The 26,625-nt window shown below is 44.0% G+C and overlaps 1 protein-coding gene across 1 annotated transcript in view; it reads left to right on the top strand.

The window, feature by feature from the left end:
• The first annotated feature begins 376 nt into the window (after positions 1 to 376).
• Positions 377 to 26,625, top strand: part of PLEKHG4B (pleckstrin homology and RhoGEF domain containing G4B) — a 147,212-nt gene continuing 120,963 nt past the window's right edge. Inside the window, exon 1 of the mRNA XM_045004839.1 lies at positions 377 to 580. Coding sequence (XP_044860774.1) covers positions 524 to 580 — 57 coding nt within the window. The 5' untranslated portion in view covers positions 377 to 523. The remainder of the gene's footprint in view (positions 581 to 26,625) is intronic.

A 26,625-nucleotide genomic window follows, 5' to 3' on the forward strand; every position in this document is an offset into this window, starting at 1 on the left:
GATAACTTCCAAATTAGTTGCTAGGTATTTTTGCAGGTTTACCAGTGTTTTGGGTTAGGTGTCGGAGAAGCTTCCTTTTCTGATGGGAGAAGGTTTGCAATTTCAGCTTGAAGTGGAGTTTTGTTTTTAATATGAAAAGGGAAACATGATGATCCTTTGGATTCCTGCAGGGCACTTAAGTGAGAGCAGCTATTGTTTCATGTTTTTGGAGGGAGGCACTCTGTTTTGCACTGATGGAGGAAGTTACATCAGCATGCATAATGAAGCAGTGGGAGAGCAACTTGTACTGTTTGGAAGTGGACACTCTCTGTTCTCACGGTCTGACAAGTGACAGTGAAGAATGCTTCCTGAGAACATTTACTGTGTGTAAAATCACATGCAAAAGAGGAGAAGGAACGCCAGAAAAAATGTCAAGTGAAATTATTAGAATGACATGGACTTTGGTACAGTTTGCATTGTCTTGACAAAGTGGATTTTATGGAATCATTTTTTACGTTGAATTCAGAACAGAGGAAGTGTCAACATGAATCACCGAGCTACAGCTCCGAAGACAAGAGGTGATAATTATCTGAGCATAAAGGTACGTTGAACACAGAAGAGGTTAGAATAGTAATAATGTGTATGGTCATAAAAAGTATGTTACAATAAAATGTTATGTTTATTGACGACCGTTAGTTTTCTAATTATTTTGGAAAAGTAATCCAGAAGTTGTATATTTTACAGGTTCAGTTTTCCACTCCCATTGCAATCAGATAAACATAGACAAACCTGTCTAAATCTTTTTGAATATATATGACAAAGAAATACACATTTGGATAAAGAGTAACTCAGTGCCTTTAGGTTAGCTACATAGGAGAAAGCAATATATGTGAAAATAAGACAGTTTTAACTCTCTCTCATCTGCTAACTCAGGCAGTGGTGATAAATTGTTCTTTAGCTCAGAACTATGTAAAATGAACTCAACAAACTGCTTCTCACTGTGGGAGAAATGGAATTTATTGCCTTAAGAATATAGGCAGTGGCTTATATGTAGGAATGTCTGTTGGCTTAAAGAATGGGCATGGCTTAGTAAAACAAAACAATCTTTTCAGTGTCAGATAAAAGTGACAGAAGCTGCTTTGTGTTTTTATGTGAGTTGTTAAAATGTGTTGACTTGTCTTTGATTCAGCTTTTACTGAGAAAGTTAAATTGAGAGTGTTCCATTGGCAAGTCGGCTACTACTCAGCAATACTTCAAATCACACATGATAGTTTGATGCACTTAATTCAAAATAAAAGTGCATTAAAACATTTGCAATTAGAGAGGGGAAACTGCATGATTTTAAAGCTTGTAAATCAGATGTGTTAATCAAGATAATATCTGAAGTAATCATTTAGAAACAATGATAATGTTCTTAGGATACAAGCATTTTGTATGTTCTAAAAGGGAAGTTTAAAATATATCAGTAGGTTTGGGTCTTGTGATCATATTGTAGTACAGATGTATGCATTGCAATATTTGTCTCACGAGGATGCTTTGTAATAAGTTCTATTAATACATAATTTGCCTAGTGTTAGCTGATTATGATTATATCAAAGCACAATTACCACAATAAATGTTCATTGTTTATAACTTACTGTGTGATGCTGTATTACTGCTTAGGCTGTAAAGCTGAAACCAAATTAACATTCACAGTCAACATTTGTTGGAAGGAACCCACTAAGTTAGTAACTTCTTTCACCAGCTGACCCAATGTGTATTTTTCTTGCTATATAACGCTATATGGAAAAATCCACTGGTTTCTGAATCGTAAGCTTTTTTATACACTAGCCAAATGTTCAATACATTAGGATTTTAAAGCATACGTGGAATGTTTCCAAAGGGTCACAGCAAAGTTCAGCAGCTTTGACCTCTGTCAGGTACACAATGGGAGAGATAACATTTAGTCAGCTTGACATGTCAATCTATTGTTGTCTTCCAAAGTAAGAAATGCATGCAGACTAGCACTTTATAGTCCAATGGTTTTAGTCTTTGTGCGCCTGGTTAAAAATTTGGTTTAGCACTTTCTGTATGTGACACAACAGTTTAGTATTAATTTTGTTTGAAGTATCTACTGAATACTTTATTTCTTGTTGAGCTTGAAGGATGACAAAGACAAAAATCATAAACAGCTCATTTGACTTTGGGCTTGAATCAACAGGTGGGCACAACTTTGTTCCTATTGCCCAATGAGCTACAGTCCTTTAGATACCATTGTGTAGTGAGTGGATGTTTGCAAGTATGATTAAGATTTTGATATGAAATGGAGTTGTATTTTTGTTGCTTATGCACCAAGTAAAAGTAACCTTTGTTCTCCCTTAACAGTAAGATTAGGTAGGTCAAACAAAGGACAGTAGATTTAAATCTAATTTTATCTTTTTTAAATAATTACATTTTGGTTTCTTGAAACTGATACTGCTAGCAATACTGTACCTTGAATAGATACTTTCAGATATTTAATTTACTTGTGCATATAATATGGTAAAATGATCAAGCAAACGTCCAAAATGTATATTTTTTTTTAAAAAAAAATTCTTTAAAATGTAGGCTTTATCTTTAGCCATTTTTTAAATGTGCCAAAATGTATTTTAATGTTTTTATTTATTTACCAGAAATCAAACTTTGTATTTCTTTTGGCTCACGGGACCTTTCCTTTGGCAAGTATGATCTCAAGATTAAACTGCTTTGTCTGTTTTAAAGGCTCGCAAATTATTTTATTGCCAGCAAAAATTATAGCATCATGATTAACTCTTTGGGATAAATTTGGACTGTAAGGCTCTGTCTACACTACCCACCTTTTAGCGACACACCTGTGCCGCTAAAAGGGGCAGAGGGTAGCTGCTGTTCGTCAGCAGGACAGAGCTGTCCCACTGGCAAAAAAACTTCCACTCCCAATGAGCGGCAGCAGCTTTGTAGGAGAACGCTCCCACCGACAAAGCGCTATTCACACTAGCACTTTCGTCATTAAAACTTTTGTCGTTCAGGGTGTGTGTTTTTTAACAGCCCTGAACAACAAAAGTTTTGCTGACAAAGGTCCTCTGAGGAAGGCACAGTGTATTAAGGAGCACCTGGGAATGTATTGTCTGAGCAGCCTGTGTTCTACTTCTTTGGCAAAACGTTCTGGTTTCTTTTACAACAGTGTAAATATGAAGTAATTGTTTTGACTTAAATGGAATTACTGCAGATTTATTTGCAGTGTAAATGAGAGCAGCATGTGGCTCTTTGAAAGGCTTCAGTGTTTGTTCCCCTGCACTGTACTGGATCACCTGGCCAGTGTAAAGGGTGTAGACCCGTGGTTCTTGACTTATTACACATTGTGGGACTCATATGCAGCCCACAATGCGTTACCTGGACTGCAGATGCTGGGTGGCAGGGCACCGGCGGCAGCCCAGAACCTGACCTTGGACCCTGTGGGCCTGGCCAGCTGCCCCAGACCCCACTACGGACCCCTGCCGCATGGCTGCCCTGGGCTCCTGACCCCATAGGGCCGGCCAGGAGCCCCCAACCCCAGACTCCTGGCATGCGGGGCAGGCTGGCAGGCTGGCAACTCTCCCACTGACACAGCACGCTACACACGAGCACTTATGCTGGCAAAATGTGTCACTCTGTGGTGGGTTTTTTTTTTCAGACTCATAGACTTTAAGGTCAGAAGGGACCATTATGATCATCTAGTCTGACCTCCTGCACAATGCAGGCCACAGAATCTCACCCATCCACTTCTATAACAAACTCCTAACCTATGTCTGAGTTATTGAAGTCCTCAAATTGTGGTTTGAAGACCTCAAGCTGCAAGAATCCTCCAGACTCCTGAGTAACAAATGTTTTGCTAACATAAGTGCTAATATAGATATGGCATCAAATTCTGCCCTCACCCTTCCCTGTCTCTTTGTGGAGGCTAGCCGCACTTTGGCCTCAGGCTCAAGCAGCTTTTTGTTCAGGGAAGGGAAAGGCTATGATTGCAAGCAGCTCAAGCAGGAAGAGAGGAGAGCTCCTTGCACCATCCCTCATGTCCCCATTGCCTGCCTAGACAGGGCCGGCCACAATCTAGCCATTTAGATTTTACACCACAGCTAGTAAATACAGTCCACAGACCACCTAATGAATGCCTTTCACACACTTACATACTGTAGGGTAATATTTAAATTAGATAGGACCTAGTGACCCAAGTCACTATCCTCTCTGGGTCTCGGTTTCTATCTGTAAAATGGGGTTAACAAAACTTACTCTGGATATTGTAATATTAATCAGTTAATATTTGTGCTGTGCTTTGAGACTCAGTGGGAAACAGTTGTAGAAGTGCTGTGTTATATTGTTCAAGTTTCAATGACGTCAACTTCAAACAGTTGAGATAAATAGTATCCCCTGTATTTTCAGGATTCTCACTTTGCATAGAAAAGTTCTTGGTAGACTATAAATATATTTTTTAAATTAATGTATTTTAATGAGGCAAGGTTGGTGAGGTAATATCTTTTATTGGAGCAACTTCGGTTGGCGAGAGAAGTTGGCCCAATAAAAGATATTCTCTTATCCACCTTGTCTCTCCAATAGGAGATAATTGCCATGGCCAGAGACCATCTGACTTTTTAAACCTTTATTTTGCCTCCAGACAGAACAACATTAAATGTTAAAACCATTGATTAGAAGGACTGGCTTTGCAAAGTTGTTGTCATTTAGCACAGCTGGCCTCCTTAAGGTGCAAGAAATAAAATTGTCTTTAAAGACCTCTAAGCTTTTCTAACATTTGGCATTAGATAGCTGGAAATAAAATTACTCACGTATGTTGCACTGAAAGTGGTATATAGTATTTTCAGTAACAGAGCAGGCAAAAAGTGTAGAAACCTGCGAATAACAATTCACATTTTGTGTGTATTTCCATATACCACTGTTCTTTTTCCTTCATGCCCACTATAGGGCCCAACATTTGGAATCTTCCTCTTGCCAAGATTCCTATTAACCTAATTCTGTTGAAAGAGCACAAGAGGAAAGAGGAGAGTGGGTTTCGATGTTCTCTAAACTGACAGAAGTTCCAAGCAGGGAAATCTTGAAGATCTCATAGCCGGTGCAGAGGCCCAGGGCATGAATACAGACGCCTGTGTTGTTCTCTAAGTCTCATGGCAACGTGGGGTGCTCCTGTTGATTCTCTGACCATACCTGGGCCAAAACCCCACATGATAGCACATTGATGGCCTGTGCAAAGGACAGTGTTGACCCTGTCAGTCTTCTCATATGCTGGGCAATCCCTGTGATTTACAGTGTGGTGATGTTGCAGGAAGTGGCTCTCCACAGGCCACGCTCACTCCCAGTTCTGCCACATTCCTCCCTCTCCCAAAACAAGGAGCCCAAAATACAGAAAAATGTGTCTTCCATAGAATTGGCAAGAGTGGGAGATGATGGTATGTTTGCACCTTCTTGGCACTCTCAACGGGTTTGGGTCATTTGGGCCAGAATGGACCGTTTTGATGTTTTCACATGGATAAAGATGAAGTAACAATAACTATTACTGTTTGATGGCGGTCTGTTGGCCTATGTAGCATGAAATGATGATAGTATCAGTCTGTCTCTTGGTGGAGACATATCCACACTGCAAAATTTGCCCCACCTCAGCAGTCTGAAATTAGATTTGTGTGCCACACAGAAACTAGGACATCCAGTGTTTTGCACTCAAAATGTTGGATATGGTTGAAACCAGTTTGAAAATTTGGCCCCAGTTACTTGCATATTGTGGATTGCACCTTTGAAAGTTGATCCAGTTTTCTTCATTGAATATGAATTTAAATCTGCCAGGTGATTATTTTACAGAAAAAAATTAAATCCAAATTAAATTTTCTATGAGAGGCCCTCAACTTTGAAGATCGCTTGTTCCTTGGTCCAAAATAAACAGTATTAGTTGACCTTCAAGGCATGCTTCAAGACCTGTCTTTTTACCTAGGTTTTTGGGCCTGATAATGCTGCTCATTGTGGGTTGAGAGGTATTGTTAGAGGCCTGATTGATGTGCATATTTTCAGGTTTGTATTTTGTTAATGTATTTTTTAAATTGTCGGTTTCTTTTTATATACATAAATCTATTAAAAAAATGTAAGATGAAAAATTGATTTAAGCGAATCATGTCATACAAATACTAAGAATAGATAGGTGAGGAGGGAAGCTCTTGGACTGCTTGTTCAGAATTAGTAAAATCCCTATTCAGAGATTAAAAAACACCTCTATTTTGTCAGGTCATAGGATTCAGTCTGCAGCCAGAACACAGTAAACCCTAACAGACACCAAGTGATGAGAGCAATGAAAAATGCTGGAACAACTGAGGAAAATCAAGAGTGATTTTAATTTTAATTCTACCCCCCTCAAAAAAAGAGTAAGAGTCATATCAATCTGTCTCTCATCCTCTGAATTTAAGAACCATGCAGCCTCTTGCTGTAGGTGCTCTTATTACAGTAACATTCTGACGAGCACAACTTTTCTGAATGTCATGAAGAGTATTCAGAGTTAATAAATTTGTAAAATATCTAGACAATCAAGCTATTGGGAGTCCATTCAAATGATTTTAATATTGAATTTCTCTGTAAGATGAAGAATCAAGCACTTGCTGAGAGTCATTAACTAAGAATCAGCATTTTAAGTCTGAATGAGATAATAGTGGTAAAATAATATTTAAATGTAATTTTTGCAGTCTTATTTAAGCTTGTATTGTTCATTACACAGACTGAAGTAATGTCCAACATGTCCAGGTGTTTCCTTTAAAAGCAAAAACTGGCCAAAATATTTTTTTCTTGGCACTTTATGGTCATTCGACCTTTTCTTCTATTGAAGAGACAACACAGCCACAACATTCTGTATAGTTGGGACTGTGTCTGCTTTGCCCATTTGTTTTGTGTGTTGAAGTCAGCTTCCTCCATTTAATTAGTGGCATAAATACGAGTTTTAGTTATGGGCAAACTTCAGATGTTTTATTTTGGACAAACCCCAAAGAACTGACTGCTCTTCTGAACCTTTTGAAGTCTCCTCCCTGCCAAACCCTATCCTCATTCATATGCTTCCTTCAGTTCCTGCCACCTTATCCAGATTCCTGAAGCTAGTAACCCTAATATTTATCACCCTAATATTCACACACCTTTGTGTTTGTCTGGTGAAGTCCTTTGTGAGGGCTCAACAGGTCTAGCAGACTCTACTCACCCAGCTGCTATCATAAAATCCTGTGCATTCTAGGGCTTCATAGATCAGGGGGTGTTCTACACACTCTTCATTCTGTAGGTTCTAAGATGAGATACAGAGCTGGCAAAACTTGGCTTCCACCTTTCTTCTCTCCCGCTGTGCTTCCCTTCCTGGCCCTGCTTCATTCCTAGCCCTCCTACTTCCTTAGCCCTTCCTCGCCCTCCTCCACTCTCTGCTGCCTACTGTTGCAGCTTTAGTACTCTTTTTTTTTTTTTTTTGCCCCAGCTGGAGCAGCAACTGTGAGCCACCTCTGCTCTGCTGTTTCCTGGAGGAAATAGGACCCAGCAGTGAGGGACACATTGGGCATGTAAACTAAAGGAGGAGGGAGAGGCAGGGGTCAGGGTGAGCTGTTTCCAAGAATCCTGACTGGCCCCTCCCCCCAATAGCCACAGACCATCCCTTTTCCTTATTACAGTATATCCCAAAGCTGTAAGATCACAGAGCCCTGATGCAGGAAGCAGTGCACTAAGGATCAAGTTGCCTGGCCCAGCCCCAGCGAAACTGAAGGAGCACTCTGGCTGGCCGGACAGGATAGCCCTCTGAAAATCAAGGCATTGCACTTTGCCTGGGTGGTCCACCAGTGACCTACCTTGAATGTGGGAAAACATTTTTCCTGGGTCTGTAAATTGGACCCACCCAATGTACTTTAAGCTCTTAAAATAGGCAACTGTAATTCAAGAGATACGAGATTCCTATCAACTGTGTGTCTGCCTCCCCTTAAAAAAACACTGTTTCAGGATGTGGCTGAAACAGTCAATCTTATTTAATTAAAAAAATATTTTTGTTTGACTCCCTGGGAGAATTGCACATACATTGATTCAGAGGATTTATTAGTAAGTTAAGGACAATTCAGCAAAATTGCCCCTTGGACACTGGAGGCAAGGGCTGTACTTCCCTTTGCACAGAGAGAGGAAAAAATGTTCCTTTCTGGTATATAATCCATTAGAATTGAGACTACAAAGATTAAACAAGTCCCTCAGTAAGTCTGAAATTGGGGCTTTTTCTAAAAGTAATACTAAAACTCATAATAGTTTGAGGGTTATGCAGAAACATACATAGTCCTTTTTGCCAGCCCTCGTCAAGTCCAACTGCTAGGAGATTCAAATTGCAAATGCAGTGTCTCTTCTGCTAATGCTTTACCTAAAGATCTATTTCTTGCTCTCTTTCTCACACACACAGGGATAAGGGAGAGGTGACCCCTGTTCTTGCGAAAGTGAGTTAGTCAAATATACTTCTGATGCAAGGTTTTTGGACACATTTGGGAAGGGCAGCTCCATAGGATTTGAGCAAATTCTAATGTAGAGGGAAGTAAGTTCTTCAGGTTGGCCAGCAAACTACGGGAAAAAAGATTGTATTGTTCAGTCTCCCAGCATTTAACATGAGGAAAAATTACTACAATCATCCAATTATTGTTTTAAATATGTTTTAGTTTAAGTTTAGTTTGGCTGATTTTATGTTTTTGTGGTAATGAAGATATCCCAGTCCCATTCTAAAGTCAGGATTTCCTCTACTGTTGGAAAAATCTAATTCGGGACAATAGCTTTGGTCAATGCTGCTGTTTGTCCCTAGTAAAGTTTACAGTTTGTCTCTAGTTTTTGAAGTTTTGTAGGAAGGGGTTTATGAAAAACTGGCATATCAGCTCTTGCACAGTTCACCACATTGTTGGGTGAGATGGATATATTTTTGTCTTGCATCCTCCATATGCAATTAACCTTATTCGTCATGCAGTTTGAGGGACTTTCAGATAGAATCCCAATAGCCCATGGGGATTTGGTTTAGTGTTTTTAAAAGTCTTTCCTGACCTCCTTTGGTGCTTGTGGATGCAGTTTTATTGCATCTTCTATAGAGTTCTCAAGTTCTATTGAGAAAGTTTTACCAAATTACAGAGACCCTTTGCTATGCAGTGCAGATGGGAGCAATTTGTGGGCAATGCGGAGGAATGGAGAGCAACAGTCCATTACAGCCTTCTCTCCAAATCCTGGACACTGCAGAAGTCTCTCTGGTGGGCCTGGGCTCTTCAACTTCCGGGTGTAGTCTGGGAAGGAACTGCTGTCTGTGGTCTGCTCATCTCAGGTCTGAGCAGATTGAACATTGGAAAGTTGTACTAGCAGATGGATGTAGCCACCACTGAGAAGTTTGCCTGCAACCTGGCTACTGTACTGTGGGCGAACTGAGGAAGGGAGGAATTCAAGATGCTGTGTGGAAGCACTGAGTTCTCTGCACATAAGCTCCTGCTATCTGTATCTGTCATGAGATCTTTACCCATCCGCTGGTATCGGTGCTCCTAGTTTCAGGAAGGAATGGGAGAAAGTAAACTCTCCCCAACCCTCAGTGAAACAGATGGATAGGAAGGAAAAATCTGAGAGTGGGAATTTGTGAAGTTTCCAGCCCTCTTCATGGGATAAACTCAGGCTGATGCAGCGTGTGGCCCAATAAGTGAAATGATCAGTTAACGGAGCTAATGTAACAAAGAAACAAATGGAGAACTATGGGTATGTCTGCACTGTTCCTGAGAGTGAGCCTCCCAGGAGGGTAGGGGGACTGAGCTAGTGTGCTAAAAATAGCAGTGTGGAGGTTGTAGCTTGGGCTGCAGCTCTGACTTTCAAACCCACCTGACTCCCTAGGTTTGAGAGCCAGAGCTCCAAGCCCAAGCTACAATGTCCACACCTGTATTTTTAGCACACTAGCTCAAGTCCTACTAGTGTGAGTCTGTCTACTACCCAAGCTGGGAGGCTCGCTCCCAGCTGCAGTGTAGACATACCCTAAAAGGTTATTAGGAAAGGAGAAATAATATGCAAAAATACAAGGTAACCAGCTCTGAAGAAAAGGCTACCTTAACAGCCCCAAGCACAAAAGAAAAAGTTCATGACTTGCTCTCCTGAGACTCAAAATGTTCAGATACGACCCTTTTGTGACGCATTTGCCTGTGTATCCTTTTTCTCCAGCTGCTGACTTTTCAAAGCTGATAGCAAAACATACATTGTTGAGCAAGACCTGACCTCGAGCTAACTAAGATCTTTCCAGTTCTGATTTTATTGTTTTTATGATATAAGGAAAGCTTAAAATTCTGGGGCTTTCACTCATTCTCTGACAGCTAAGTTTGCCTTTTTTGTCATTTGAACTTCCAATTGCGATTTCTTCATCTCGTAGGCTCAGAGAACCGGGACTTTTTTTTATATACTATCCTTTCTGAATTTCCATTCAGAGATGGATACTGTAATTCTCTCATTGTTCTTTGGGTGGATTTTCAGCATACTTACAGAAATAATATTTGTTGTTCTTTTTTCTGAAACTCTGTGTGGGGATTCCCAAGTAGGATGTGAACATTTTCTCCCGAGAGAGTTTTTCAGATGTGCCAATTGCTTCTGTTTATATTTATCATGTGTTTTATATAATCTGTTTTGTCGCTAATAAAGCAACTATTTCACTTTCTCTTCTTGAGGTCAAAGAGCTTTGTAATCCCATTAGGTATCTTTCTAGAAATTATAAAGTAATTAATCAGCATTTTAGTTCCTGCAAAAGTTCATCAGATATTGTTTAATAAACAGATGCCATTTTAGGTGGAAAGCAGCTAAGAGGCTGCGGCTGATCAGGTTTTTTTTTTTTTTTAAATACTTCTCTTGAGGCCCTTTTTGTTCTAACGAATCTTACACAACTTCAAGTAAAAATGAATGATTGTTTACCACTGCAGTTTGGGACCTAATGTAACTGATCTTAATCAAGCTATGTGTCTTAAATAAGCCCCTCACTCTGGGATATGAGCATGAGTCATATTTACTGTTCTAGAATTCTCTAACCATGCTGCTAGCTGCAGCCAATCAACTGAATCCGTATTACAATACATTGCTGCATGGTGGGCCAGATTCTGACTGGCCCCTACATGGGTGGATAGTGGTTGAGATGGTGCACGGAGCCTCCTCTCCCTTTGCCTGGATAAGGGGCAGGCAGAATTCCAGTCCCTGTGCTTGGAGGAGCACAAAGCTGGTCCATCTTGCCCCAAAGAGGGAGTATAAGAGGTGGTGGCAGGGCTATCTTACCTCCACAGACATTGGACAAAAGAGCTAGTTGGCTGCCCAGAGGTAAACAAGTTCCACTCTACAAAGAGGTGCAGCAGCAGGTTTGCAGCCTATGCCCCCACCCACGAGGCATTTTGGTGCTTGGTGCTGCCCCCACCCATACCGGGGAGCAGCGCCATATCCCCCTGTCCTATGGACTGTGCGTAAAGGTCTTAATCCTGGCTTGCATTAGCGCTGTGGCAGTGTACTGCATGCTGTAGGATGGTGGCAGGAAAGATGTAAATGAACTCTGCCGAACTTGCTGCAGTCCTAGTGGTGCACTCTTTTAAATATATTCAATAAAATCAATATTTTGACAATTAACCTTTCTTCCCATTAGACAATAACCAATTTTGAAAAGGCTGTTAGCTGTTCGGTTACCAAAGCCTGCTAGAGCTATTAGCTCTGATAGTATAATGTGCAGCTAGGCTACACAGTAGCTGTGAGCGTGCCTCCCAGCGTGCGTAGACAGCTATGTGCCAGCTCTGCGAAAGCTAGTGGGATAAAAATAGCCGTGTGGCCATGGCGGCCCAGGCAGCAGCTCAAACAAGCCATCTGAGTACACACCCAGAGGTTGGGTGGGATTATAATTGGGCAGCTAGCCCCTGCTGCCATGGCCACTCTGTTTTTGGTTTTGTGTATGTCTGCCTGCCCTGGGAAGCATTCTCCCAGCTTCTGAAAGTGTGGGGTGCACTGCGGGGCCAGGACAGCCCGTACAGGGGATGAGGAGGGAGCACCACACTTCCAGCCCCACTCCACCCCCAGCCTCACTCCAGGCCCAGCTCTGTCCTCACTCCCTCTCTGCTCCCAGACCAGCTCCAACCCCAGCCACAGCTTCACTCTGCCCCCTGCTCTGACCTCAGACCAGCTCTGACCCCAGCCACAACTCCACAGCACCAACTGCTCCGGCCCCAGCCCACTCTGCTGTCATTCCCTCCCCATCCCCAGTTCTGCCCCCATCTCTGCCTTCAGCCCAGACTCCTTTGCTGAGGAAGCCTGTGCAGTAATGGAGGGGGGTCACAGACAGATTGCATTAGTGGTAAGAGGGGGCATGACTGTAAAAGTTTGAGCACCATTGGGGTAGACAATACCCTGTGTGGATCTCAGCCACTTTCTAATATGGGTTACAGTATTATAGGGGGAAGGATCTGGGACCTATTGGAATGCCATCACAAGGGAAGGGATTGTTTTGGGCTGTTACAGATTTTAAGGAATCATAGATTTGTGTTTATTTCTTGTGGAAGGCACCCAGATTCTACAGTGATGAACAACGTTATAAAAATCTAGTTAGACAGGGAGCCAGGGCCCATTAGAAGGTCATGTAGGTGGGAGGAGGCTCCTTATCTAAACTGATCCAAATCAGAGAAAAAGGACTGAGGGTTGAGCAAAGCTTCAGGCAAGTTATTAACTCTTTTTGAACCATTTTGCCCTGCCCTACTATACATTTTCCCTGTTAACAGCTAACCTGTAACTGGATCAAAATAACCTTTTCACTTGCTGGTTTTATAAATCAGTGAAGACTAAAGACATACTTGTACATGGGACACTTACAAAACTGCTAACATGTCTGGACTGGACAGTGTAATTCTAGTTAAAAACAACAGTAAGAATAAATCGAAGAGACCTTGTTGTTTTGTTGTGGAAAGCCAGGTTCCTACATGAATTCCTTCAATACTTTTCTTGGTATTTTGGTATATGGTGATGACCAGCAACTTGCCCTTCTTTCTGCAGAAGGATTTGCAATTTTCTCTAGTGCCACCCCATAGTTACAGGTTGTATTTTTGACACACAAAGTAACTGCACAGCAGCAAATACTTATTTGAAATGTTGACCATTGTATTACTAAGAATGTTTTTAATAGCTTTAGTTTTGAAAATTCAAAAGAATGTAAGCATTTAAGACTAAGGTCTGGTCTACACTACAGGGGTGGGTCGAATAGCGTAGCTGAAGTCGAACTACCTTAGGCCTGGTCTACACGAGGACTTTAAATCGAATTTAGCAGCGTTAATTCGAATTAACCGCTCAACCGTCCACACCAGGAAGCCGTTTAATTCGACCTAGAGGGCTCTTTAGTTCGAATTCGGTACTCCACCCCGACAAGGGGAGTAGCGCTAAATTCGACATGGCTATCTCGAATTAGGCTATGTGTGGATGCAAATCGAACTTAGTAGCTCCGGGAGCTATCCCACAGTGCACCACTCTGTTGACGCTCTGGACAGCAGTCCAAGCTTGGATTCTCTGACCAGCCACACAGGAAACGACCCGGGAAAATTTGAATTCCTTTTCCTGTCTGGGCACTTTGAATCTGATGTCCTGGTTGGACTTCGGGGCGAGCTCAGCAGCACCTTCAACGATGCAGAGCTCTCCAGCAGAGGAGTCCATGCAATCCCAGAATAGAAAGAGGTCCCCAGCATGGACAGACCGGGAAGTCCTGGATCTGATCGCTGTGTGGGGCGATGAGTCTGTGCTTTCGGAGCTGCGCTCCAACAAACGGAATGCAAAGACCTACAAGAAGGTCTCCAAAACCATGGCACTCAGAGGATACAGCCGGGATACAACGCAGTGCCGCGTGAAAATCAAGGACCTGAGACAAGGCTACCAAAAAGTCAGAGCGGCAAACGGACGCTCCGGAGCCCAGCCCCAGACATGCCGCTTCTACGAGGCACTGCATGCCATTCTAGGTGGGTCTGCCACCACTGCCCCACCAGTGACCGTGGACTCTGAGGATGGGATAGTGTCAACGGGCAGTTCCTCGGCGATGTTCGCCGATGGGGAAGATGAGGAAGGGTTTGTGGAGGAGGACGTAGGCGACAGCGCTTACAATACCGCTTTCCCCGACAGCCAGGATCTCTTCATCACCCTCACAGAGATCCCCTACCAACCCTCCCCGGCCGTTAACCCGGACTCAGAATCAGGGGAAGGATCAGTCGGTAAGTGCTATAAACATGGAAACATTTTTATTTTTTAAAAAACAGGAATAAAAACTATATAAAAACTATCTAAAAAGTTTTCCATATAAAACTATATAAAAAGAAGGTCCTCACATATAGGGATGGAACAGAAATCCTCTTGGGACACTTCCACGAAGCTCTCGTACAGGAGCTCGAAAAGCCTCCGCAGGAGGTTCCTGGGGAGAGGTGCCTTATTTGGTGCTCCGTGGAAGCACACTCTTCCGCGCCAGGCCATCCTAATGTACAGCAGAATCATTGCCTCCACCAGCATGGCAGCATACAGTCCTGGTCTGTGCAGGGATTCTCGCAGCATCCTCTCTCTCTCTCGCCGAGTGACCCGCCTCAGGGTAATCTCGTTCGGCGACTGCTGCATCTAATTAGGGCAATTAGTGTACTGTTACTATTGTGAATGCTTGACTTTTACTTTGCATAGCAATGACCTTCGTTTAACAGCCACGTGTTGGAGGCCGCAGAGGAAAAGCATACAGTGATCTTTCCCGGGCACAGCCGCGAGGGGCTGGAACAGGGTCAGACTTTATGCTTTCCAGATTGCCTTCAGCGGGAGGGCACAGCTATCCATTAACTGTTAAGCAGCCTATAGTGTAGGGCTTACCAGGCCTGTCTGCTACACGGATTCAGCTGTACCGCCCCGCTTGTCCGATCTCCTGTGCAAGACCGCAGCCAATGAAAGCGTATTCCGAAATCTCGAACTTGTCCTGAGAGCTCGTGAGACTAGGTGCCCTGTATGGTCTTGTTCACAGAAACTGACTAGACTGTGTTCAGTGTTCGCAAACATGTATCTTTTCAAGGAAATCACTTCCTTTTTCCCATCACACAGCTGCGGCTCTTTCACGAACTGCCCCGGCTTCCCCCTCACAGAGGCTGGCGCAGATTAGGCGGCGAAAGAAAAAGACTAGGGACGACATGTTCTCGGAACTGATGGCCTGCTCCAGAGCCGAGGCGGCCGAGCAGAGACAGTGGAGGGAGATCCTATGTCAGCACCAGCGCTCACACAGCGAACGGGAGGACAGGTGGCGGCAGGAAGACCAGCAGGTGACTCAAACGCTGCTTGGGCTAATGAGGGAGCAAATGGACACGCTCCGGCGCCTTGTAGATGTTCTGCAGGACCGCAGGCAGGAGGAGAGAGCCCCCCTGCACTGTATCTGCAACCGCCATCCCCCGCCACAAAGTCCTGTCCCCCCCTCACCCAAAATAACAAGAAGGAGGGGCGCTAGGGGCCGTGAAAACTGTCACTGCACCCCAGCAGAGCGCTCATGTACCACACAGCTCTCATGCCATAAATTTTGAGAAGTGCTTCCCTTCCTGGATCACCCAGTCCAAAATCCAAGTTTCATCCCCCCACTGTGTAGTTGAGTATTAAAAGTAGTTTGTTGTTATTCACTGTTCCCGTCACGTTTTTCTTGTCAGAAGACTTTGTGTGAAGGGGGGGAGGGGGTTTTTAATTGCATAGGACAGCCTCAGTTACCAGGGTACAGACTTGGGGGCAGGATCAACAGCAGGACACACACAGACTGCAGTCACTAAGCACTAGGGTCATTCTGGGAGGTGAATGCTGCCCCGGGTCAGTCTGTGAGGTGTATGCTGCCCCAGGGTCCTAGCGCCTGACATCCACAAATGGCAAGGCAGGCTGCCCTTACCATGCCCTTCCCCCCTAGCCACGAGCCTCTCCGATGCCCTGAGCCCCAGCAAGAGCCCTCATCCACGGACACATACTCACCCTTCCCACACACCCCTCACCCCTTCCTACGCCCCAACCCCCAGTCCAGAGTCTGCATCCAAACTCCGTCCCAAAGACGGCACCCCTCACCCCTTCCTGCAAACCCACCCCTTCCTGCACACCCACCTGCAACCGTCCTCCCCCCAGAGACCGCTATAGGAGCAGGAGCCTGTCATTCCTCTAGTGTAGAAGCGGTCTGTACATCACTGCACACCGTACCCACCACAGTCTGCGTCCATGTTTCAACCCTAGAACAGGAATTCATAATTAAAGAAAACTTTGTTAATAATCAGTGTTCCATTAAATTTATTTTAAAACGTGTGTTGGAAGGGGGGAAACCTGGAGAACGGGGTATGTAACCGCAGATCGAAGTCAACAGTCACTGAAACAGGCTCAGGTTCAGCTTCTCTGTAAATCAAGTGGACAGTCATAGGTTACCCTGCTCTCTGAGGAACCTAGCTTTCAAAGCCTCCCGGATGCACAGCGCTTCCCGCTGAGATCTTCTATCGGCACGGCTGTCAGGCTGAGCGTAATCAGCAGCCAGGCGATTTGCCTCAACCTCCCATCCCGCCATAAAGGTCTCCCCCTTGCTCTCACAGAGATTGTGGAGCACACAGCAAGCAGCAATAACAACGGGGATATTTTTTTCGCTGAGGTCCGAGCGAGTCAGTAAGCTCCGCCATCTCCCCTTGAGACGTCCGAAAGCACACTCCACCACCATTCTGCACTTGCTCAGCCGGTAGTTGAAGAGCTCCTTCTCACTGTCCAAGGCGCCTGTATAGGGCTTCATGAGCCAGGGCATTAGCGGGTAGGCTGGGTCCCCGAGGATCACTGTAGGCATCTGCACATCCCCAACCGTTATTTTGTGGTCCGGGAAGAAAATACCTGCCTGGAGGCGTTTAAACAGACCAGAGTTCCTGAACACACGCGCGTCATGAACCTTGCCCGGCCACCCGACGTAGATGTTGGTAAAACGTCCCCTATGGTCCACCAGTGCTTGCAGCACCATAGAAAAGTAGCCCTTTCGGTTAATGTAATGGCTGGCCTGGTGGGCTGGTCCCAGGATAGGGATGTGAGTCCCATCTATAGCCCCACCGCAGTTTGGGAATCCCATCGCGGCAAAGCCATCTCTGACGACCTGGACGTTTCCTAGAGTCACTACCTTTGAGAGCAGTTGCTCAACGATTGTGTGGGCTACTTGAATCACAGCAAGCCCTACGGTAGATTTGCCCACGCCAAAGTGGTTCGCTACTGACCGGTAGCTGTCTGGCGTTGCAAGTTTCCAGAGGGCTATGGCCACTCGCTTCTGCACACTCAGGGCTGCTCGCATCCGTGTGTCCTGGCGCTTCAGGGCAGGGGCCAGCAAGTCACAGAGTTCAAGGAAAGTGCCCTTACGCATCCTGAAGTTTCGCAGCCACTGTGATTCATCCCAGACCTGCAGCACAATGCGGTCCCACCAGTCCGTGCTGGTTTCCCGGGCCCAGAATTGCCATTCCACACCATGAACTTGACCCATTGCCACCATGATCTCCACGGCGCGGCGTACCCTGCTTTGTGAGAGGTCTGCGCCACTCTGTGACTTCCTGTCCTCACCGCGCTGCCGGAGCCTCCTCGCCCGATTTCTCAGCAGCTGACTGTGGAAGAGGTGGACGATAAGGTGCGAGGAGTTGACAACGGCCATAAGTGCAGCGATGATCGCAGCGGGCTCCATGCTCGCAGTGCTGTGGCGTCCGAGCTGTAACCGACCAGAGAAGGGCGCGAACAGATTTCCCGCCGGCGCTTTCAAGGAGAGAGGGCGGGAGTGACGGTTCAATGATGACAGTTACCCAAAACCACCCTCGACACATTTTTTCCCCCAGCAGGCATTGGGGGCTCTACCCAGCATTCCAATGGGCAGCGGGGACTGCGGGAACTGTGGGATAGCTTCCCACAGTGCACCGCTTCCAAAGTCGACGCTGGCCCCGTTACTGTGGACTCAGACAGTTGAATTAGTGTATTTAGTGTGGATACACAAATTCGACTTCATAAGGTCGATTCCACAAATTCGAGTTAAGTAGATTCGAAATAGTCTTTTAGTGTAGACGTACCCTTAGTTCGACTGACTTACCCGTCCAGACGTGGCGGGGTCGAACTCCGCGGCTCCAAGGTCGACCGGAGTCGACCGGAGCGTGTGGGGAGTTCGAACTATCGCGTCTTGATTAGACGCGATAGTTCGAACTCCAAGAAGTCGAACTCACCACGTCGACCCGCGCGGTAAGTATGGACCTACCCTAAGAAATACTTAGAACATAGTTGGTATAAGATTAGTTGAATTAAACCTCAGAGACATCTACCAAATTCTTAAAATAAAAATCTTGAATATTTGAGTTGAGAAGGCAACATTGCTGGGACAAGATAGGATGTCTAATAAGATAGAGAGAACTAGATTTCTGAACATATATATACTGTATTGTAAGAACTACATTGATCATACTGTAGTGTGTTTTTTACGGTACAGCCTGAAAGTGTGTAATATTCAGGAAGGCAGGTGTGGTGATACAGAGATGTCCCTGCATGGTTTCATACTTTAAGCTGATGAATCAGTTTAGTATCCATTATTCCTGAGCACTATTCATCAAGTCTGACTCAGACTTTAAAGGTCAACTATAAGTCACTAGGTTTTTAAGAAAAATGCAATATTTCATGTATAATTTCAATAATGCTGTATTTGTCAGTATTTCCCCCCACCTTCACCCTTTATTGAATAAAACAGATGCCATTGATTTCCACTCCTGCTCACTCAAGAATCTGTAATTTTTAACCACACAGTTGTAACTAAATTTGTGATATGTTCTACTGTTACCGTGGCACATAAATAAGAAGCATGAAAAAGCTGACTTATTATTTATTCTTCATATGAATACAAACACAAAAGGTCAAACCTGCAGTTCTTAATCATTCCACACTCCATAGTGTTAACAGGACTTTCATCAGATTATAGGCTGAGTAAGGACAGCAACATTCGTCCCATATTGTTTTAAAATTTTCCTACAGTCCTCAAGCAATAGCTATAATGAATGTTCTGATGGTATATTTTAAAATGATAATCTGTTTTAAGTGACTATGTTGACTGTGTTTTCAGTGCTCAAGCTTTGTGTTTAGCAAGTTTCTATTTTCTTTAATAGCTTGCATCAGCTAATTTAATGCAATGAGATGGAGAAGTTGGTTTAAAAAATTGAGTGAATAATTAGTCGCTTACTGGGAAAATTATACTTGAAAGGTACTGAACAGATGATAAAACCTATTTTGGAGACTTGATAAACCAGGTGGGTTTCTTACAGACTGGATACAAGGCAGACTCTGGCAAAGGATTTAATAGTCTATTTTGTCTTTGAAAACAGTTTGTTTTGGCTGGGTTTAAAAGTGAAGCTGGCAAGTAGGGAGGGCAGCACATCTTTCACACAGGATGGTCTTTTTTTCTCACGGCAGCTAATGGGAATGCATTTGGCAATACCAATGCTGGCTTCCTTCAAAGATTAAAACAAAAAACCTTTCATGTGTGAATAACATGTTACAGGCATGAGAATTAGTGCTATATCTCATCTTGTTTTATTATGTAGAGTGTTGGAAAGGATTTAGTTAGCCCACCTAAGCTAAAGGAGACTGGAGAACGAAGGTCTGCAGTTTGCTTCAGGAAATTTCTGATTTCATCAGCGTGTGAATGGCTCCACCTCGCCCTTGCCCCTCTCCACTGTCTGTGGGATGAAGAGAATGCTTAGGTGCAGGGGCAGTGGAACATGCTGGCTGAGGCACCTGGACAAGGGTGAGGAGGAGATGTTTTATTTGCAAAGGGGTTGGGGAGGGAGAGGTTAACTAACAGGACATGTGCCTAACAGCACCTTGAATGCTTTGTAAATTTTGTGTATTCTTATCTGTATGTCTTGTCTATTTAGGTCCAAATCCTGCAATTGGCAATGCGCGAATAGATTCCTGTGCCTACATGTGGCCCAGATAAAGTCAATGGGGTTCTGCCCAAGTGCAGCAACTGCCCACATGCTAACTGCTGTAGGATTGAAGCCTTAGGTTGTGACCTTTTCAGGGCTTGGCGTATGTCTTCCTATGTGTTTGTATAATACCTAGCCAGATCTTGATTGGTGTCTCTGGGCATCAACAAGAATTATTTTTAAAAATTAGAAATAGATTGAAAATTCAATCTCAAAATGATTCAGATTATAATTGGAATGTTTTAAAACTAATTTGGAGATAATAGTTGAAAGTCTTTTTGGAAGCCCTGATGTACTCTTGTCTTTACTCCAGTCACCTTCCTTTCACCAAAAGGCAGAAGCACAGAGAAGAATGTGACAGTGAAAAAGTAGGAAGAGGAGGGGGGAAAAGGAAAGGAAGGGGAAAGTTAATTTATGAAGAACAAATAATAGTAAACAATAATGAGATGCGCACTCAACAAACCAAAGTAGTCATATTATTGTGGCAGATGTCACAAGGTCGTACTGTTACACATAATCTTCCAAGTTCTTTTACTTAGTGTGTGAGCAAATGTTCATTCTTGGAAAGACATGGTGTGGTATTAGTTTTTTGTAATACAGTGTTCTCTGTAGAACCAGTGGTCTGGGGGAGGGAGCTGTGTGAGCAGCAGGAGGGTTTGTTCTCTGCTTTTGGTCTCTGATATCAGAGTCAATTCTTGGGGCAGTGTTGCTCCCTGGTAACCAGGCACTGGTGTGGCTGAGGTTCCTGAGAGAAGGGGCTGCCCTGCCTGCTTTTAGAACACCTTTGCTCCAGAAGTGTGCATGTATGTATGTATAGCGGAGGAGCAACACTGAAGTCAGAATGTGATATAGGTGTTGGAAGAAGAGACATCAAAATGAACTTCTCTCACTTGATCTTTGTCATTCTCTCCCCACTGCACTAAGTTGTCTGTCCATCTTTTGCTATATTATATCTAAATGTAGGGGATAAACTTGTACAGGTTCACAAGATAGACCATTATGCTTTGAGCCAGGGCTTAAATTCTCCCCAAGTATTTCCTGGAGCCCCGGGGCTCAGGGTTTCATCCCCTTGTGGTGTGCCGGGCTCTGGGCTTCTGTTCACAGGATGCACCGAGGCTCTGGCGGGTTTGAAAATATTTACTGGAGCTCTGCTCTGGGTGGCTCCAACTGAATTTAAACCCTGCTTTGAACCTGCAAACATCTACATGTGGAATTTTACTCTTTGATTGTCATTGAGAGGCAATACTTAGCTCTTATATAGCCCATCCCCATAGATCTCAAAGTGCTTTACAAATACAGATCTGGAAGTGAAATGCCTAAGTTTGCACAGAAGGCCGGGGTAGAGACAGGAACAGAATCCAGAATCTCCTGATTCCCTGCCTGGTGCCTGTCCATTGAACCAAATTACCAGAATGTGTTGATTTGTGAATAGCCAGGTGCTTGAACAGCAACTCTTCCACTGTTCCTTTCCTAGCAAGAAAACACTGGTAACCCTATTTTAAGAAGCTTTCAGTTTTCTCAAACTTTAGCCAATTCTTCAAAGTAGGTTAATTTAACATTTGTGTGTACTGCTAGATCAGGCTGGGATGGAGAGTATAGCAGGAGGGACTTAGCTAATCAGAGATAAATCAGTGGAATGTAAGCCAGCTGGGAGCTCCGTGTTTCTGGAATGCTTAGGTACCATGAAGATTCTGTTACAGAAACAATGCATTTTTGAGAGCGGGAGGAGGAAGAAAGAAAAAGGCAATATAACCTCAGTTCTGATTACTCCTCCATCTCTCTTGTAAACTAGAGAATGAAGTTAAACTGGCAGTGCTCCAGCGTAAAGTTCTTTTCACTTTTTATAATTAAATGGAAAGTTTCAACATGTATAGTTTCTTCAGCATATACATCAGTCACTTAGTAAGTTAATTGACATGCAGCAGAATCTGTGTTTTATATGAATAGTAGCCTGCTTTTTAGTTTGTGTGCATTTTGTTATGAGCCTGTTTAATGTAAATGGTCAAATTCATCCCTGGTGTGTATCAGTGGGCTTCAGCAGAGTTTCACCAGAGATTAATTTGTTGTTACTATTGCTCCTAAAATGTGCAAGGGGATGTTCAAACACAAAAAAGTGCATAGTCTCTGTCCTGAGTAAATGGGACTTGAGCTCCTAACAAGTTTGTCAATAAAATTAACTGAAGCATAATATAATGTTATAAGAAAACCACTAACTACAGTTATTGAATTCAGATTTTATTTCCTCCCCTGCTTTACAAAAAGGGAGTCATTAGCAAAATTTAAATTTGATATACCTCTTCTAAAAAAGTGTAGATTTATGGTTGCCTTCCTTTCGCCACCCTAACAGAAGAGAGAATTTTTTTTAAAAAAATCCTTATCCCTTGAATCTCATTTCTTCTTATTCACCCCATTATTTCCCTCATGATTTTTCGGTGTTAGTGAATATAGAGATGACAATAGAAGCGATAAGAGCATAGCCTGCCCTTCAGCGGGTCCAGTAATTCCAAGATCATTGCATTCAAACATAGGATGGTTCAATGTAGGACCACCAAATTGGAACATATTCTTTTGGATTGTATTACGGCTGGGGGAGGAGTAGCAGTCTACTGGGTAGATTTTGGCAGGTGGTGAATGGATTCAGGTTGGAGTGCATTTATCTTCTTAAAGATCAGGAAAGGTTTTTATTCAGTTCAAAGTTGGGCACTTGGTAGGGGTTGAACCAAACCACATAGGCACAAGTAATGCCAAAGAATGAGGCATGGGTAGGAGACATATGTCATTGTCTGGGGGTTAGGATGTGGATGGGTAAGGGGAATGTGTCACTGCATGTCAGTGGTGGGAACATGTCATTGGCTGGTGGTGGATGGCAGTACATGTCACTGGCTGGGAGTGTGCTTGTTTCTCTCCCACTTTGCTCAGTGGCATTCCCACTTCTCCCCTGTCTCTGACTCCTAATTCTCCTTGGCATTCTTGCTTCTCCCCTCCCTCCGCAACGACGTCTGGTGTCTTCTCCCTAAACTCAGGTTTGACTCTTTGATGAGCCCAGTGCTTTGTTTCCTTGTTGGTCTGATTATTGAATTTTCCCACAACTATCCAGAGGATTATTTACAGGTGTTGGGACACCCTATGCTTCATTTGTGGTGGTGGAGGACAAATTCCATAATCAGACAAGGAATTAAGCACTGGGACCCAACGCAAAGACAGTTGTTTTCTAAAGTGAGCATTTTGGTAGCAAGAGGATAGAGGTAGAGAGGGAAAGTAGAAAGTTAGAATGAAATGAATCAGAACAGAACCTATGGTTTTAGTGTAATCTGCTGAGACACTGGGACTACTCTACCAAATCATGACTGCCCTTGACAAACAGACATTTATTCTCCTTCTTGACGCTGGCAAGTTCCCACAGTCTTTTTCATCCCAAATTAAAACACGAGTTACACAAGAAGGAAAAGGCAGTAGTTACATACAGATAAAATGCTAAACAAATGCCTTCAATAACCAATTGATGTCATGACAATTACTCTAAACCACCTTATACATAAATCCATATTAAAAAAACTAAACAGCTATGTGATAGGAACATTTAGGATGCATGGTTAAACACTCAGAAGTCATGAGATGCCAAAGGAAAGGTTGTGTACTCAACCTGAGCTCTGTCCAATGTATTTGTGTGATCTGGTCTCTCTAACAATGCATAGTGTGACAAAGTAGCCCGATGGTGTTGAGCAGGGAGGGGGGATATATGACAAAGTCAGGCCGGACGGCTGCAAGAGGGTGTGGGAAGTCAGATATGTTAGCCCTATAAGCTGAGAAGGGGTTACCTCAGGTCAATTATGAACACCTGGATCCAGTTAAGGGCTGCCTGAGACCTTTTAAAACCAGGACGGGGAGAGAGACAAGCTGCTACCAGGCTAGTGGCTTCAGGGAAGCAAGCTTCTCCAGGAGGGAAGGCTGTGCTCCTCCCCATAGGGGAAGCAGACAAGTCTGAGTGCCTACTAGGGGAAGGACTGACACCCCAGGGCAGGCTACAGGGCGACTTGCAGCCCCAGTGAGGAGGCAGGGGAAGGTATCACACTTTGTTTTTATGTGTATGGGACTATTTCCCTTTTGTTTGGTGGAGAATCACCCCGTAGGCCTACCCTGAAGCCTACCTAAGAAATATGGCCAAAGGAGCACAGAAGCGGGGAGGACAAATGCTGCCCAGAGTGGGGTGGGGCTGATCTACCTCAGGCCCACCATCGCCAGAGGGGGAAGTGCTTGGTCCGGCGAGACAAAGGAAGTGACTTGCCACAATAGTAACTTAATGAAAAATTTTCTACGGCCTTAGATACACGTGACATCATCTAGGGTTTTGTGTATGCCAGAGAAACAGAGCCCAAGATGCACAGTGAATGGGACAAGGGTTCTTGTGAGCCCTTGCCTTACTGCAAACCTTTCAACCTGTAGAAAAATAGTAAGGTATTGTATGGTTATGTGATTGCATTGTGATGCAGATGCAGAAGGGGGCAGAGGAAACGTTGCACACACTCAGCTGTGGCAATTCCTAAATTTTGTGTATGCCAGACAAACAACATCCAAAATGTGAGCCTGAGACAAGACCTCATGCATACCACATAGGTATATATGGGCTGAGTCAAGGGATTTTCCCCAGTTTGTGCCTCTGCATTAGCTATTTCATAGTGCATAGAGACATTTACATATTTGAGTCTACATTCCTGCAGGGCTGCCCGGGGGGGGGCAAGTGGGGCAATTTGCCCCAGGCCCCACAGGGACCCCACGAGCCCTGGCTGATAATCCCTTCCCTGGCTAGAGGCGGTGGCGGTCCGGGTCTTTGGCAGTGCTTCAGCGGCGGGCCCTTCACTCACTCTGAGGTCTTCGGCAGCACTTCGGCAGCGGGTTCTTCAGTGCTGCCAAAGACGTGGAGAGAGTGAAGGACCCGCTGCCGCCGAAGACTTGGAGCACCGCCCGGTGAGTACAAGCGCCGCAGCGGGTGGCACCTTTTTTTATGTCCGCTCCCCCGCTTTGCCCCTGGCCCCCTGAATCCACTGGGCGGCCCTGCATTCCTGCCCTCTCAAATCTTGGGGTGTTGACTGGCTATATTTTTCTTCACTTACTGGCCAAAACGGTGTTATACCAGGTGAACTCACTAGTGCGGAATGATTATTGCCTTCTCCCTCAGAGGTAGCTTTAATTTAGTGATGTGTCAAGTGGTTCTTGTATGTACCCCAATCGTGTCTGAGTTCCTTGTGAATGAATGGGGGTGTTAGAGAAACGTATGTCATTCTCACATTGCTACTCGTTCACTCCAAAAGGTGTACGATTTGCCATGCTAGATCAAACCTGTGGCCCATCCAGCCCAGCGCTCTGCCTCTAGCAATAGCTAATGCCTCTGCTTCAAAAGAAAACAAAAAGCCTCATAATACACCTCAGCAGTTGTGCAAAGAAGTTGTACATTCTCGTTGAAGCTATTTATTTCAGAATGACTTATCCTTCTTCCTGGAACAAAAAGAAAATAGCTGTATATTTTCTCTAACATTATGAATTATCATTTTTACTTTATTTATTTGCATTGGAATAGAGCCAAAAGGCCCCAATTGGGATTGAGGCCCCAGCATACTGTACAAACAAATGAAGGCACGGTCCTTGACCTTAAATCCATACAATTTAAATAGGTAGGCTTGACCTGTGTGTGCGCCATTTTAAAGTGACCCTTAATCCCTAATGAAAGACCTTTTTCTTTGGCAAACAGTTTGATTAACAGTCCTTTTAGTTATTAGAAAATTCCTCCCTCAAGGTGCTTTCCATTCCTGGTGTGTTCCCAAGCATCTTTGCAGACACATTCCTGACTTGACAACAGTTCCACTTCTCAAATTATTTGAAAAACAATACTTTTCACATGCCTTTCTCTCTCTTCATGTGTAGTTGTCACTCTAGGTCGGCTGTACACAATTCAAAGTAATACTTATTATTTTTTATTAAAACTGGAATAAATGGAGGTCTTCCAAGAGGCAAGCTCCTCATTTTGTGTGCATGTGGGAGGAGGGGGAGGCAGAGGGAGAGGGAGTGGGGCTGTTCAGGATATGAAGGATATCTAATGCATCATGTTGAATATTTTACCTGTTGCAGTTTTATACTTTGATTTCCATTGCCCCATTTACAGCAGCATTCTTGTAGCTGTCCAGCCTGCCTTAATCTTCACAGAGGAGGAGGAGTTGCTTTCAGAGCTTTTTATCCAGATGAATCCAAAATACTTTCTAAATTTCCAGTCAGTCTTCGTCTCTCTTATACGCCTGCTCACTTGTGTGTGTGCACATGCTCATTCAGGCTCAACAATCAATTCCTGGTTAGACTACCAGGCCACCAGGCCAGCTATGCTATGCAATATTGCTTAGTGGAATCATAGAACATGTAGGATCTGATTGCTGCACTGAGTTGTGTTAATCAATCAACTTTGTGCATGGATCTTAATTGAGTGAGTAATGAGACTGTGCTTAGAGCACTCCTTCTGTCATAGAAAATGTTAGGGGTCCAGGACATACAGCTTTCTGTGTCAAGTCCTGAGAGCTTGGTGCCTTTTCTCCAAGTTCCAGTGCTGGCAGGATTGCTCATGGAACATCTTGGCTCCTACTGCTCTGCTTTTCCCCCATATAGACCACGTACTAGCAAGAGCAGG

Source organism: Mauremys mutica, chromosome 2, assembly GCF_020497125.1.
Source record: "Mauremys mutica isolate MM-2020 ecotype Southern chromosome 2, ASM2049712v1, whole genome shotgun sequence".
NCBI classification, from domain to species: domain Eukaryota; kingdom Metazoa; phylum Chordata; order Testudines; family Geoemydidae; genus Mauremys; species Mauremys mutica.